Source organism: Propithecus coquereli, unplaced genomic scaffold (assembly GCF_000956105.1).
Source record: "Propithecus coquereli isolate 6110/MARCELLA unplaced genomic scaffold, Pcoq_1.0 Scaffold15, whole genome shotgun sequence".
In the NCBI taxonomy this organism is placed as follows: domain Eukaryota; kingdom Metazoa; phylum Chordata; class Mammalia; order Primates; family Indriidae; genus Propithecus; species Propithecus coquereli.
The window spans coordinates 7,986,298-7,998,833 of NW_012139413.1; the positions used below are offsets into that span (position 1 = coordinate 7,986,298).

The 12,536-nt window shown below is 33.5% G+C and overlaps 1 protein-coding gene across 6 annotated transcripts in view; it reads left to right on the forward strand.

The window, feature by feature from the left end:
* NLGN1 (neuroligin 1) overlaps positions 1-12,536 on the forward strand; it is a 1,153,390-nt gene that overhangs the window by 1,134,098 nt on the left and 6,756 nt on the right. For 3 of the 6 annotated variants that reach the window (XM_012640175.1, XM_012640177.1, XM_012640173.1), the window contains one exon: positions 11,202-11,414. In XM_012640175.1, coding sequence (XP_012495629.1) covers positions 11,202-11,414 — 213 coding nt within the window. The remainder of the gene's footprint in view (positions 1-11,201; positions 11,415-12,536) is intronic. The other 3 variants (XM_012640174.1, XM_012640176.1, XM_012640178.1) reach the window with 1 other exon arrangement.

Below are 12,536 nucleotides of genomic sequence, written 5' to 3' on the forward strand. Positions count from 1 at the left end.
ATGGCAGTAATAGTCTCCAGGGATTAGGGGGATGTGGGGGGGGGGGTAAACCCGCAACTAAAGGACACTGGGAGCATTGTAGGGGGAAGGGCATGCCTTTAACCCTCGCTTGGGTGAGGCAAAGACAAAAGGTGTAACCATAATGTTTGTACCTTCATAATACCCTGAAATAAAAAAACAACAACAAAAAAGAAACTATAAGAATTCTAGAAGAAAATGTTGGAAAATCTCTTATAGATATCAGCCTATGAAAAGAATTTATGAAGAAGACCCCGAAGGCAATCACAGCAACAACAAAAATACATAAATGGTACCTGATCAAATTAAAAAGCTTCTGCACAGCCAAGGAAACCGTCACGAGAGCAAACAGACATCCTACAGAATGGGAGAAAATATTTGCATGCTACACATCAGATAAAGGGCTGATAAATAGAATCTATATAGACCTCAGGAAAATCAGCACAAAAAAATCAAACAACCCCATTAAAAAGTGGGAAAAGGAACAGAAACTTTTCAAAAGAAGACAGGCTAATGGCTAAAAAACAAATGAAAAAATGTTCAACATCTCTAATCTTCAGGGAAATGGAAATCAAAACCACAAGAGATATCACTTAACTCCAGTGAGAATGGCTTTTATCAAAAAGCCCCAAAACAATAAATATTGGCATGGATGCGGAGAGATAGGAACACTCATGAAATGCTGGTGGGACTGCAAACTAGTACATCCTCTGTGGAAATTAATATGGAGGTACCTCAAAGAGCTACAAGTAGAACTACAATTCAATCCAGCAGTCCCATTACTGGGCATCTAAGCAAAGGAACAAAAGACATTCTATAAGACATCTACACTCGAATGTGTATAGCAGCACAATTCACAATTGCAAAGATGTGGAAACAACCCAAGTGTCCATCAATACATGAGTGGATTAATAGAATGTGGTATATGTATACCATGGAGTTCTACTCAGCCACAAAAAACAGTGGTGATCTAGCACCTCTTGTATTATCCTGGATGGAGCTGGAGCACATTCTACTAAGTGAAGTATCACAAGAATGGAAAAATAAGCACCACATGTACTCACCATCAAATTGGTATTAACTGATCAACACTTACGTGCACATATAGTAGTAACATTCATCGAGTGTTGGGCAGGGGTTGGGTGAGGAAGGGATGGGTATACTCACACCTAATAGGTGTGGTACACACTGTAAGGGGGATGAACATGCATGAAGCTCTGACTTGTGTGGGTCAAAGGCAATATATGTAACCTAAACATTTGTACCTCTGTAACATGCTGAAATTTAAAAAAAAAATGTGTTGGGTAAAAATGACATAAGAGCCAGCTTTGAGAGGCTTCCATGATCAAATACAGGACAATTTAATTATCAAAATAAATATGGCCAAAAATTATAACTCCCAGAATAAAATAAGAACCCATGAGTCCATAATACTACAAATGAATAAATAAGTGAATAAATGATAAAATAAAGATTGAGAAGGAAAAGTTTTACAGCCAGTTTTAACTAATGATAAAATAAATAATAAAATTATTTGTTTCAAATAAGAATAATCAACAGATGTTAAAATTAGTGTGTGAAAATGATGAGGGAAAAAATGTTTATAGTTTCAATATATATGTCTACTTTATACTTATTCCCTGTAAAGGGAAAAATGGTAGTTTTACAGTACAGAAATGGCAAATTACCACCCTAATCAAGTGGTTGATGGACAAAACATCATGTGCCTCCTCTTATGTACGATGCATTCAGACAACACAACATTACGTCTCTGATCTTTTGCCAAAAATTCATAACTTGAATATAATCATGAAGAAACATCAGACAAACCCTAATTGAGGGATATTTTGTATATTTTGAATAATAACTGACCTGTATTCATCAAAGATGTAAAAGTCCAGAAAAACAAAGAAAAACCATCAAACTGTTGGAAATTACCAGGATGAAATTGAAAACTAAATTCAACATATGATTTCAGATTTGATAGGAAAGGGAGAGGGTAAGGAAGGAAGGCAGGAAGGCAGAGAGAAAGGAAGGGAAAGGGAAGGGAGATGAGAGGGGAGGGAGAGGGGAAGGTAGACAGTAAACATTACTACATGGGAGATCTGGTTGAAGTGTATATGGTAGTTTTTTGTACTATCTTTGTAATGGTTTTGTAAAACTGAAAGTGTTCAAAAATAAAAAGTCTTAAAATCATTAAATCAATCAGATTAGCTTTTAATAGAAAAGAATATAATAAAAGCAGCACTTAGTGAATACAGATTTCACTAGTTATACATTAGGGTGGCATTTATCTTCTCAAAAATATCTTGAGATTATAGAAATAATATATGTAAAATAATCTGTTATGGTCAATATTCATATGAAATTAGCTAAATCATCTTGCCATCTTTATTCATTACCCAGACTTCGTCTTGATCCCTCCCTTTTTATTATTTGTGTCTTCCTCAGGAATCAGCAGTGTATAATAAAGACCACAGCATCCCTCCTTCCCACTCCGGCCCTAGCTATGTGCAGTTGACCACAGCTGTCTATTATTAAGTGGTCAGATGGCTCATATATCACTCTTTCTTTCTCTCTCTCTGGCTATCTTTTCCTACTCTCTTTCTCCTATAGCCTAAAAATAGGTATTATTAATATGTGCTAGCAATTCTGTTAACTTCTGAAATAATGAATGATCAGCAAATCAAGACACAATGTCTTCTACTTCATCATCATCACAGTATTTTGGCTCACAAAACTGTTATTATAATACAACCCAACTAAATGTTTGATTTGAATTCTAAGGAATTATCTACAGTGAATACAAACCTTTTCCTTATCCTTAATAGAATTCCTTAAATTTGTTTATGTTGTAACAAATACCTTTCCTATCTAACTAAAACAAAGAGGGCAACATATGTATTTTGAAACGTCTTGCCAACTACTCTCTGTAGAACGATTTAAAAGCCTCTGTGGTAAATTTAATCCTATTGTCTACATTATAAATATTTAACATTTTTATAATTTTTAAAAAACATTTCTTTTATTATAATTCTTTTGGAATTTATATTTCTTTTCAGTAAATATGGAAGAATGGTTTATTTTATTTAAATATAATAGATAGTAATAAGGAAAATGTCAAATTTAGTTGATAAAAGCCAAAGCATTTTTACCCAACATATATCAAGCCCTCCTGCATGCCAAAAACAATATCTCTTTTATAATAATGATAATTCTGTAGAGTGGGTACTATTATTAATTGTCTTTTAGAAAACCAAGACTCAGAGAGGCTAACTAGCTTGCTTGCATAGCAGCTTGTTTACATACCCAAGGTGTACCGTGGGGAATCTCAAAAGCCTCTCAACCTTGGTGTCTTTAGCCAATATTCTGGGCTAGCCTGCTGGTCCACATGTCATCTTCTTCTCTCAGACAAACCCCACCCAAGACTGTCCTATATTCCTCTCTTAAAGCTAATGCCACCTGCTCTATGTCTTAGAGTACTTTCACTCCCAGATTGGCCGCTGAGAGGGTTGTTTCCTAAGTTCCCACTTCTCTGTTGCCATCAAAGCAAGATACAGAGACCTTTTTCATTTGAAAAGCGTAATCGTTGGTCTCTGGGTGGTAATAGAAAATTAGAACATGTTAATGCCATTCTTCATTCAGCAAACACATATACAGTGGCTATTTTGGGGCAGGTACAGTGGATGGAGCTTCCAGCCCAGAAAAATAAAGAATATGAACAAATCATAAATACAACATTGCAAAGCACAAACACATACACACACTCACAGAGGATACAATGGGAACACATGAGAGAGACAAAAATAATATTAGACAGTTAGAAAGTTACGAAGTGTTGATAGTCTTTATTGCTCCTGAAGCCGTGTGGTATAGCTCTGAACCATAGTGTTCCTAAACACCCTTGTATAACAGCCATTGCAGCTCTTCAATGTCATACTTTGAAGTAAACTAGACATTTAAATCACTAGATACTCCCTGCATAATCAGAACAATTAGAAGAAAGAATGTGATTTCTTTTCACTCAATAGCCCTTTTGGAAGAGAGATTTCTCTTTTTTTTCTTACTTCTTTGTGAGAGCACTTATTCAAAATGCACAAGAACTTTGTCCGTTTTGATTCCAGGTTTGTTGTCCAGATTGAAATAGATAAGATGTGCACAATAGCCTAAATCAGGGAATGTTGAATAAGCTTTTCTTGACTCGCAGACCAAGAAGTATGAATACTAACAGCCTTAAGTTGGGGAAGAGAATAGGAGGATGGCCGTGGGAGCTGGGCCTGGGGGTTACTTTCACTCCAGTACCATGGGCCATTCTTGAAAGGGAAATGGTGGACGTGATTCAGAGCTAAGTAAACCAGGTCTTTTTTTCTCTCTATTACTATCTATATTTAGAAGAAATCTGGTTAAAAGAAATGTTTAGTCTTATTTGGGGGAAGGAATCACAATATGTTAAAACTGAGTATAATATAAAAGGAACAACCTCACCTGTTTACCTTGAAGATGGTGAAACTTTGGAATTTGGGAACTGAAAACCAAAGAAACATCTACAGGTGTTTTCTTTCCAGGCATCTGTTAATGGTGACCTTCTTCTTTCCCTTTATATTGTGTCCCCTTATGTCCAGCTGTCAGTAATCAGAAGCCTTGACCAGTAACTCAGTTTGTTCTTCCTCAAGATGAGTCATTAAACAGCAAATTATCTTACAGTAAATAAATAAATAAATTCAGCAAAATAAAAAATTTTGCAAACACCACCAAGTTATACAATGTTAATATATTGGTCTCATTTCAGAACAAGTTTTTTTTTCCCCCAGAGGATACAAACAAAAAGGATATTATGTTCACTTTGTCCTTTGTTGATTCCTAAGAAGAATTTAGGCAGCAGCTTCCAAGAGAACACAATAGTAAGGAAGCTAATATAGGTGATGGATAATTAAATAGTATTGTGTGTGTTCTTTTTCCCTACACAGACTACAAATTGTCCAATTTGGGGAATTTTTGTATTATTATAGTAAAAAACATATAATATTAAATTTATCATTATGACCATTTTCAAGTGTACAGTTCAGTAATATTAAGTATATTCACATTGTTTTGCAACAGATCTCGAACTTTTTTCTCCTGTAACCCTGAAACTCTATACTCATTAAATACTAATTCCTTTTCTCCTCCTTTCCCGTTCCTGTTAATTACCTTCCTACCTTCTGTTTCTATAATTTTGACTACTTTAGATACTTCACAAGAGTAGAATCATATAGTATTTGTCCTTTTGTGACTGGCTTATTTCAGTTAGCATAATGTCTTTAGAGATTCACCCATATGGCACGTGACAAGATTTCCTTCTTTTTGAAGTCTTCCATCAGATGCATATTTTCTTTATCCACATTTTCTTTATCCATCCATCCATTGATGAACACTTGGATTACTTCAACCTCTTGACTATTTTAAATAGCACTTTGATGAACATGGGCTTGCAAATATCTTATTGGGATCCTGCTTTGAATTCTTTTGGATATATACCTAGCAGAGGGTTTGCAGGATTATATATTAATTCTGTTTTTAATATTTGAGAAATCTCCATACTATTTTCCATAATGGCTATACCATTTTATATTCCCACTGAAACAAGGGTTCCAAATTTTCTGCATCCTTGCCAACACTTAGTATTTTCTGTTCTTTTGATAGTGGCCATCCTGATGGGTGTGAGGTAATATCTCATTGTGGGTTTGATTTGCATTTCTTTAATGATTCATAATGTTGAACATCTTTTCATGTGTTTATTGGCCATTTTTATAACTTCTTTGGAGAAATGTCTATTTAAGACTTTTGTCCATTTTTAATCAGGTTATTTGGAAGGTTATTTTGTTGTTTAGTTGTAAAATTTCCTTATATATTTTGCATATTAATGCCTTATCAGATACATGATTTGTAATTGTTTTTTCCCATTATACAGGTTGCCTTTTCGCTCTGTTGATTGTTTCCTTTGATGTGTAGAAGTTTTTAAGTTTGGTGTAGTCTGATTTGTCCTTTTTCTTGTTGTTTTTTCCTGTGCTTTTGGTATAAAATCTAAGAAAGTGTTGCCAAATCTAATGTCCTGAAGCTCTTAATCTATGTTTTCTTCTAGAAGTTTAATAGTTGTAGGTCTTTAATTCATTTTGAGTTGATTTTTTATATTGTGTAAGGTAAGAGTCCGATTTTATTCTTTTATATGTGGATATCCAGTTTTCCCAATATCATTTGTGGAAAAACTATTCTTTTCCCATTTTATAGTCCTGGCACCTTTGTCGAGAATCATTGGCCATATATGCCCAATTCGGGGGATTTTAAAACATCATAATTTGAACAATCTTGACTCAAAGGAAATAAAGGGAAATCGTCCAATTATGTCTTAACATGAGGATTTTATTTTCATAAAGTGGTGTCCTCCCATTAGAACAAAATATTTTTTAAAAGTGAGTCTGGTGACAGAAGGGGCATTTGTTTGCTGGGAGTTTGGAGATTAAGTGACTAATTCAAAGGATTTTGAGGGTCTAAGAAGAAAAGAGGAGCACCTAGAATAAGTCAGTGACATGAGGTTTAAAGCAGGAGACAGAGACAGAATGCAGAAAAAGAAATGGCTGAACGTGGCAACTGAAAAGATAAGGAGAGTTAGCGCATGGAATTTCCAGTTGGATTTTTAGCTAGAAGAATTGAGGTTTTAATCCCACAGTTTTAAATCCTTTCATGTTTACGATGTAAAATCTTTAATGAACTATTTTTCTGATCCATATTCCCAAGTCTCTAGGAGGATGCCTCACTGTCATTCAAAGTCTCATGTCTGTAAGCCTGGCTCTTTAATGCTCAGTATGGTCTGTATTTTGAAGTACTTAGCAATTTGACTCAAACAGCCAACCACAGTCATCTGTATCCAGGCAACAGCATTGATAAACACTGCAAATTTCTTTCCTACTTCTTTATAGCCTGAACTATATCATGTGGACTCAAAAAAATATTATATTCTATTTAATGTTTCCAAAAATTAATCACTATAAACATAGACATTCAAATATGCCCCCCAAAGAAATCACACCTACAGTACAGAATTACTAACATCTTAAATTTCTGATATTCTAAATCTCATCTCAAATGTAATAGTCAGTATCCTTTTTTTTTTTTTTTTTACATTCTAAAGATACTGTCTAGTGTACGTGGTTGTATTTGTAAGAGTCCTAAATTTAGATTGTGTCAACCAATAAGCTGCGGGACTGCAGACTGAAACATTGTCTCTTTCCATACTCCTTAGGGCATGCCTATCAGAGAGCTGAGTTCCATATGCACCAGTGGCCCAAGCCAGTACCTTGGGTGCAGTAATTATCTGCTTTTATTTATTTTCCCCTTGCCCAATTTATTTTAGGCCTAGTCTTATTTTTCCATTCCAGGGACCTGTGGACCCATGTTCAAGTTCCTAGTTTCTCTCTAATGCCTGAAACTAATTCTAGTTGCCAAATCAGTTAAACAGCAAATTGAAGCTAAGCCTGCTCAGTAGATTTAATCAAATCAGTAGAACCAGTAGTTCCATGAGGGAACAATAATTGGAAATATTTTTTGATAGAATGAGTTTTTAGGTGGGAGGAATGATATGATATTAAATAAATTCTATTTGAACAAATAGTCAAATGATGATTGTTGTGGATACATGGATCAGTGATATAAATTTTAGCAAAAATTGCAATTATAAATTTTGACAGTCTTAAGTTTAAAAGTACTAATTTTTTAAGGCTTTATATTCATGAATCAAGCAAATTAAATAGTTGATTTTTTTCTGGAAAACTCTACCAATTCCTCCTGAACAAGGAAAAGAGTTTGTTTTTATAGTATTAATATTATTGCTCTATGTTACAAAATAAAAATATGTCAATGGATCAGGACAATGATTAGTCACACATTCTACGAGCTTACAATGAAGGCAAGGAAAAAGCCAGATAAAATTAATGACTATCTATTAAGAATGATTTAAGTGACATTAAGGAAAAAATCTTCTTCAAAGTAATCATGAAATAAGCAGCGCTTTCAGGAGTCTGAAAAATTGAGTTCTTCTATGGCTGGTCTATAGTTGAGCATTTCAATGTAAAATTCTGGCTAGAGTGGCCTAAATGATTCTAAGGATGTAAAGCTAAGTCAATTAAAAAAGAACTTTAAATGAGTACTTCACTAGATAGCAAGGTATAAAGAATGCTGCCAATGCACATCACTTGAGTAATTAGCAAACTGTGTCTCTTTTGAGGCAGTAATTTACTTAACTTTCCTCATTTTGTGCCCTTAGCTGAGCCTCAGGATGTTGTTTGAATATAATATCAGGAATTAAAGAATTCATGCAAATATGTATCACTGTACCAGGGCTGAAGAGATGCGACGCGATTGGTTGGCTGGCCTTAATAAAAACAGAATCTATCATTTTTTCCTAATATAAAACTCAAAATGCCTGTCTAAATTCACTCTAAAGATCAGCTGGTTTCAGATAGACGATATAGATGGATGGATAGATAGATAGATAACAGCATATACATAAAGTACAATAGAATCAAGAGTAAGGGAAATTCAGTACTGAAGGGTAAAAATGGAGTTGACAGAGTGATCTTGGACATTCTAAGATTAAAACACAATAACTTTTACCCAATGATTTACTCAATCTTCCATGCTATGGTTTGATAGTGAAAATTTTGGAATTGAATTGGTTTTCTTTAAAACTTTTTCTTGAAGATATTACAAGATTTCTTTAAACTATGTATAAAGTAGAAGTTTCTTTTTAGAGACTTTATATGTTTTTTATGATATTATTACATAAAACAACGATATTTGACCAATCTACCAGAGTGGTTAAAATAGTGCAACTAAAATTGGAATTATAGAAGGGGTACTATTTAGTGAATGTGGAGATAATTGTCTTATTACTATGGTTGTCTATATACTACACATTGAATGATGATTATTTTATAAGTAAATTAATTCTGTATGGATATAAAAATTCATTTGACTATAACCACACTTATGCAATATTGTTGCAAGAGGAGTTAAATATAAATCCTCATTTTGCACTGAGTGACAAACAATATTCAGAAATCAAACTTATATGTGTATATTTCTGATATAGAATTATAGATAATGAACTACCTAGAGTATTGTGTTCTTGTTCTCTTATTCATCCTCTCTCTCATACACACACACACACACACACACACACACACATACCTCCTTTATCCTTCAAGAGTCCTTTCTATCTAATGTACAGTAATTCTTCCATAATGTCGTTTCCAGGATTCTGCAGCCATCTATCTTTACAGATTAAAATATTTTTAACAGAATCTTTCAAGAATTTAAACTAATGGTTCTGTCTTATATCAAAGTTAATATAGTAGCCAACATAGTTAAAAGAGTTCCCTGACATGCTTTTTATTTTGTTCTTTATTATGCTCTAATTTATATAATATAAAGTATTTGAAAATGCTTCTATGTGAGAAGACATCATGAAAATTTTCTTAAATTATTATGCAAATCCAATAAAAGATGATGAGCATGACCAGAAAGATAGGTTTATTTGGAAAGCATTTTTTAATTTAACCTCAATCTCAAGGATAATTAATATTTCCATGATTGCACACATATACACATACACACACAAAATGACCAGAGATTGTATTTTTGTTCCTTAGGATTTTTTATCTTATAGCAAAAGAAGGACTAACTTCTTTCATTTCTTCAAATTTTCAAAATTATTCAGCAGGATTTGTGTTCATTTGTTACTTTCTACAATGATCCTAAAGAATTTATTGTCCATATATTAATTTTGGTTATGGATTTATTTACTCAACTGATGAATAGTGTTGTCATAGTCTGGTTTACACAAATGCAATTGACCTCCTAGCTTATTTTATAAAATAAAGAGGTATCTTTCAACTTAAATAAAATAATTCTTATCATAAGCATCGATCCATTATATTGAGTTTCTATAATGGGTCTGTAATAAGAGAGAGAACTAATTTTTTAAAATTAGTTTACAAAACTTATTGAAAATATTCCTGGTATAATTAATCAAGTTATATCTAATATGACTCTAAGTGTATTCTACATAATATATGAATAGTCCATAAGATGGAATAATTATGAAATGCTTTCTACTTTTCCATTTATACCAAATGCAGAAATATATTAGAGATTAAATGTTTGTTTTACAAGTTATAATAAACACATTATAAAAGCTACTAAGTCAGCAAAATAAATGAATATGTGTAAAGTATTACTAAAGTACTATCTTTGACTCCTCCCTCTACAATTTCCATATATAAGAAAGTCACTCAGTTTTTACTGTCACGATGTTTCCTATCCATTTTCTTTTTTCAATTGTCTTTGCCATTCAATCAGTTGAGATCCTCATAATCTCTCCCCTATCTCCATTCTATTATTCAATATATATTTCTTCTCATTATCAGATTCACTATAAAGCAGAGCTTTGATCATCCCAGAAATGATATGAGTTTGAACTTTCCAAAAACCTTCGATTATTCTATACTTTTTCCTAACTGAGAAACTCTCTTCAGTTTGGCATTTAAAGTATTCCAAAATGTAGTTTCAAATGACCTCTGGCACAGTAATTCCTTCTTAATCATGCACCATCGTAGATAAAAGTGTGCATATTCCTATATATGCAGAGTTGTGTATAATTTTATGGAATTTATAAAACCCTTCCCCCACAAGTCTTAGAAAAATATCCCTGCTTTACCTTCTTACGTCCTGTCACTCTGATACCCGTACCTTAAATTCCACCCATGTGAGACCATGAGTAACCTGAGGAACGACATGGTGTTTTATGAAAAATGCACATTCTCATAAGCCCCATGATACTATTCGAATGGTAACTTGGCCCCTGAAATGTCTCCCCTGAGGTCTTTTAGAATGTTTTCATTCCCTTTATCTGTTCCTGTTACCTGTTACCCGGATAATTTGGGAAGCATTTGGGGAAGATAATGTCACTTTTCAGATTTCAGTCACTACTATGTTTCCTGAATTCTTTTGTTCTGATAGGAAATAATTTTTACTAAAGAACTTGGACTGGACTCACCTTGATTAACACAGGCTTCTTTTGTATTTAAATTTGATGTCGATTTGATTCATGTCAACTTAAAAGGTGTCTTTTTAATTCTATTTTTCAGGTTTCTTGAGTACAGGGGATCAGGCTGCGAAAGGGAATTACGGACTCCTTGATCTCATACAGGCTTTGAGATGGACTAGTGAAAACATTGGATTCTTTGGTGGTGACCCCTTAAGAATCACTGTTTTTGGATCTGGTGCTGGGGGTTCGTGTGTCAATCTACTGACTTTATCCCATTATTCTGAAGGTAACCGTTGGAGCAATTCAACCAAAGGTATTATGCGGGTTGCAAATTTTGACAATTTTGGTGTCTGCATGCCACCACCATCAGTACTATGTGATGCTCTGTTTATATTTCTCTGTTCAAACTGAGTGTTAGGTTGAACTCAACAACTGTTTAAAAGTATGTTTCTTCAGCTTTTCCATGCATGTTTAAATTTTCTTCACACTCTTTCCTTTGTCTCCTGTGGAGCTTGGTAAGAATGCCCTGTCAAGAAAACTTCAGAATAGTTAGCACTGCAGTTACTCTTCTTTCCTTCAAAGGGTGATTTGGGGGAAAAATCAGACAAAGACATTTACAGTTCTGTCATCTCCATTTATTCGGTGATCAAAATCAAAGATGAGATTTTTTTTAAATGTAGGGATTGTATATAATCTATTTTCAAGACAATAGACATTTAAAACCCTTTATTAGTATGAAGCTAACAAAGCAGTCTAAGCTAGTTTGTCTGGAAACATGTGATTTCACTTGTTGTCTGAGTAGAGAATGGATATTTGATTATTTTGCATGCATGATACAAAATTGTCAAAGCATCAAGGTCACTAGTAGAGCTTTTGCTTAGAAAGAAAAATACGTTTGATTTTGTTCGTTTTCTATTTTTAACTCCAAAAGTGTTATTTTTTTTTCCTCCCAAATTTGGCAAAGTAGCATGAAACACTGAGGCTGCTTAAACCTATAAAATATTTTTCTTGTTTTCTTTTTCTGACTTTGACATCCTTTTTCCAAAGTGCCTGTCCAAGTCTCATCATGTTGTGCCTTATGGACTCCATCTCCATTTTACCATGTGTTTAATCATCCATTCTAATTCCATTATTAAGTTGAAATATCCACAAGAACAGTTTTGTTGAAGAAATCTGCAAAGCAAATACTTTCCCTCCATTATTTATACATAATAGAGAGGAAAATAGAGAATATGCACCAACAAAGACCATCTTGTATTTTCTTTTTTATTGTCACTGTGTGTATGTGTGTATGTGTGTGTGTATATATATATACATATATACGAAGAAACTGTACACTGTCAAGTTTAATTTATGAAGCATCTTCATTTGTAAGACTGAGTTTTATGATATGAGCATCAGACATAGAATATTTGTTTTTAGTATCAAAGATACA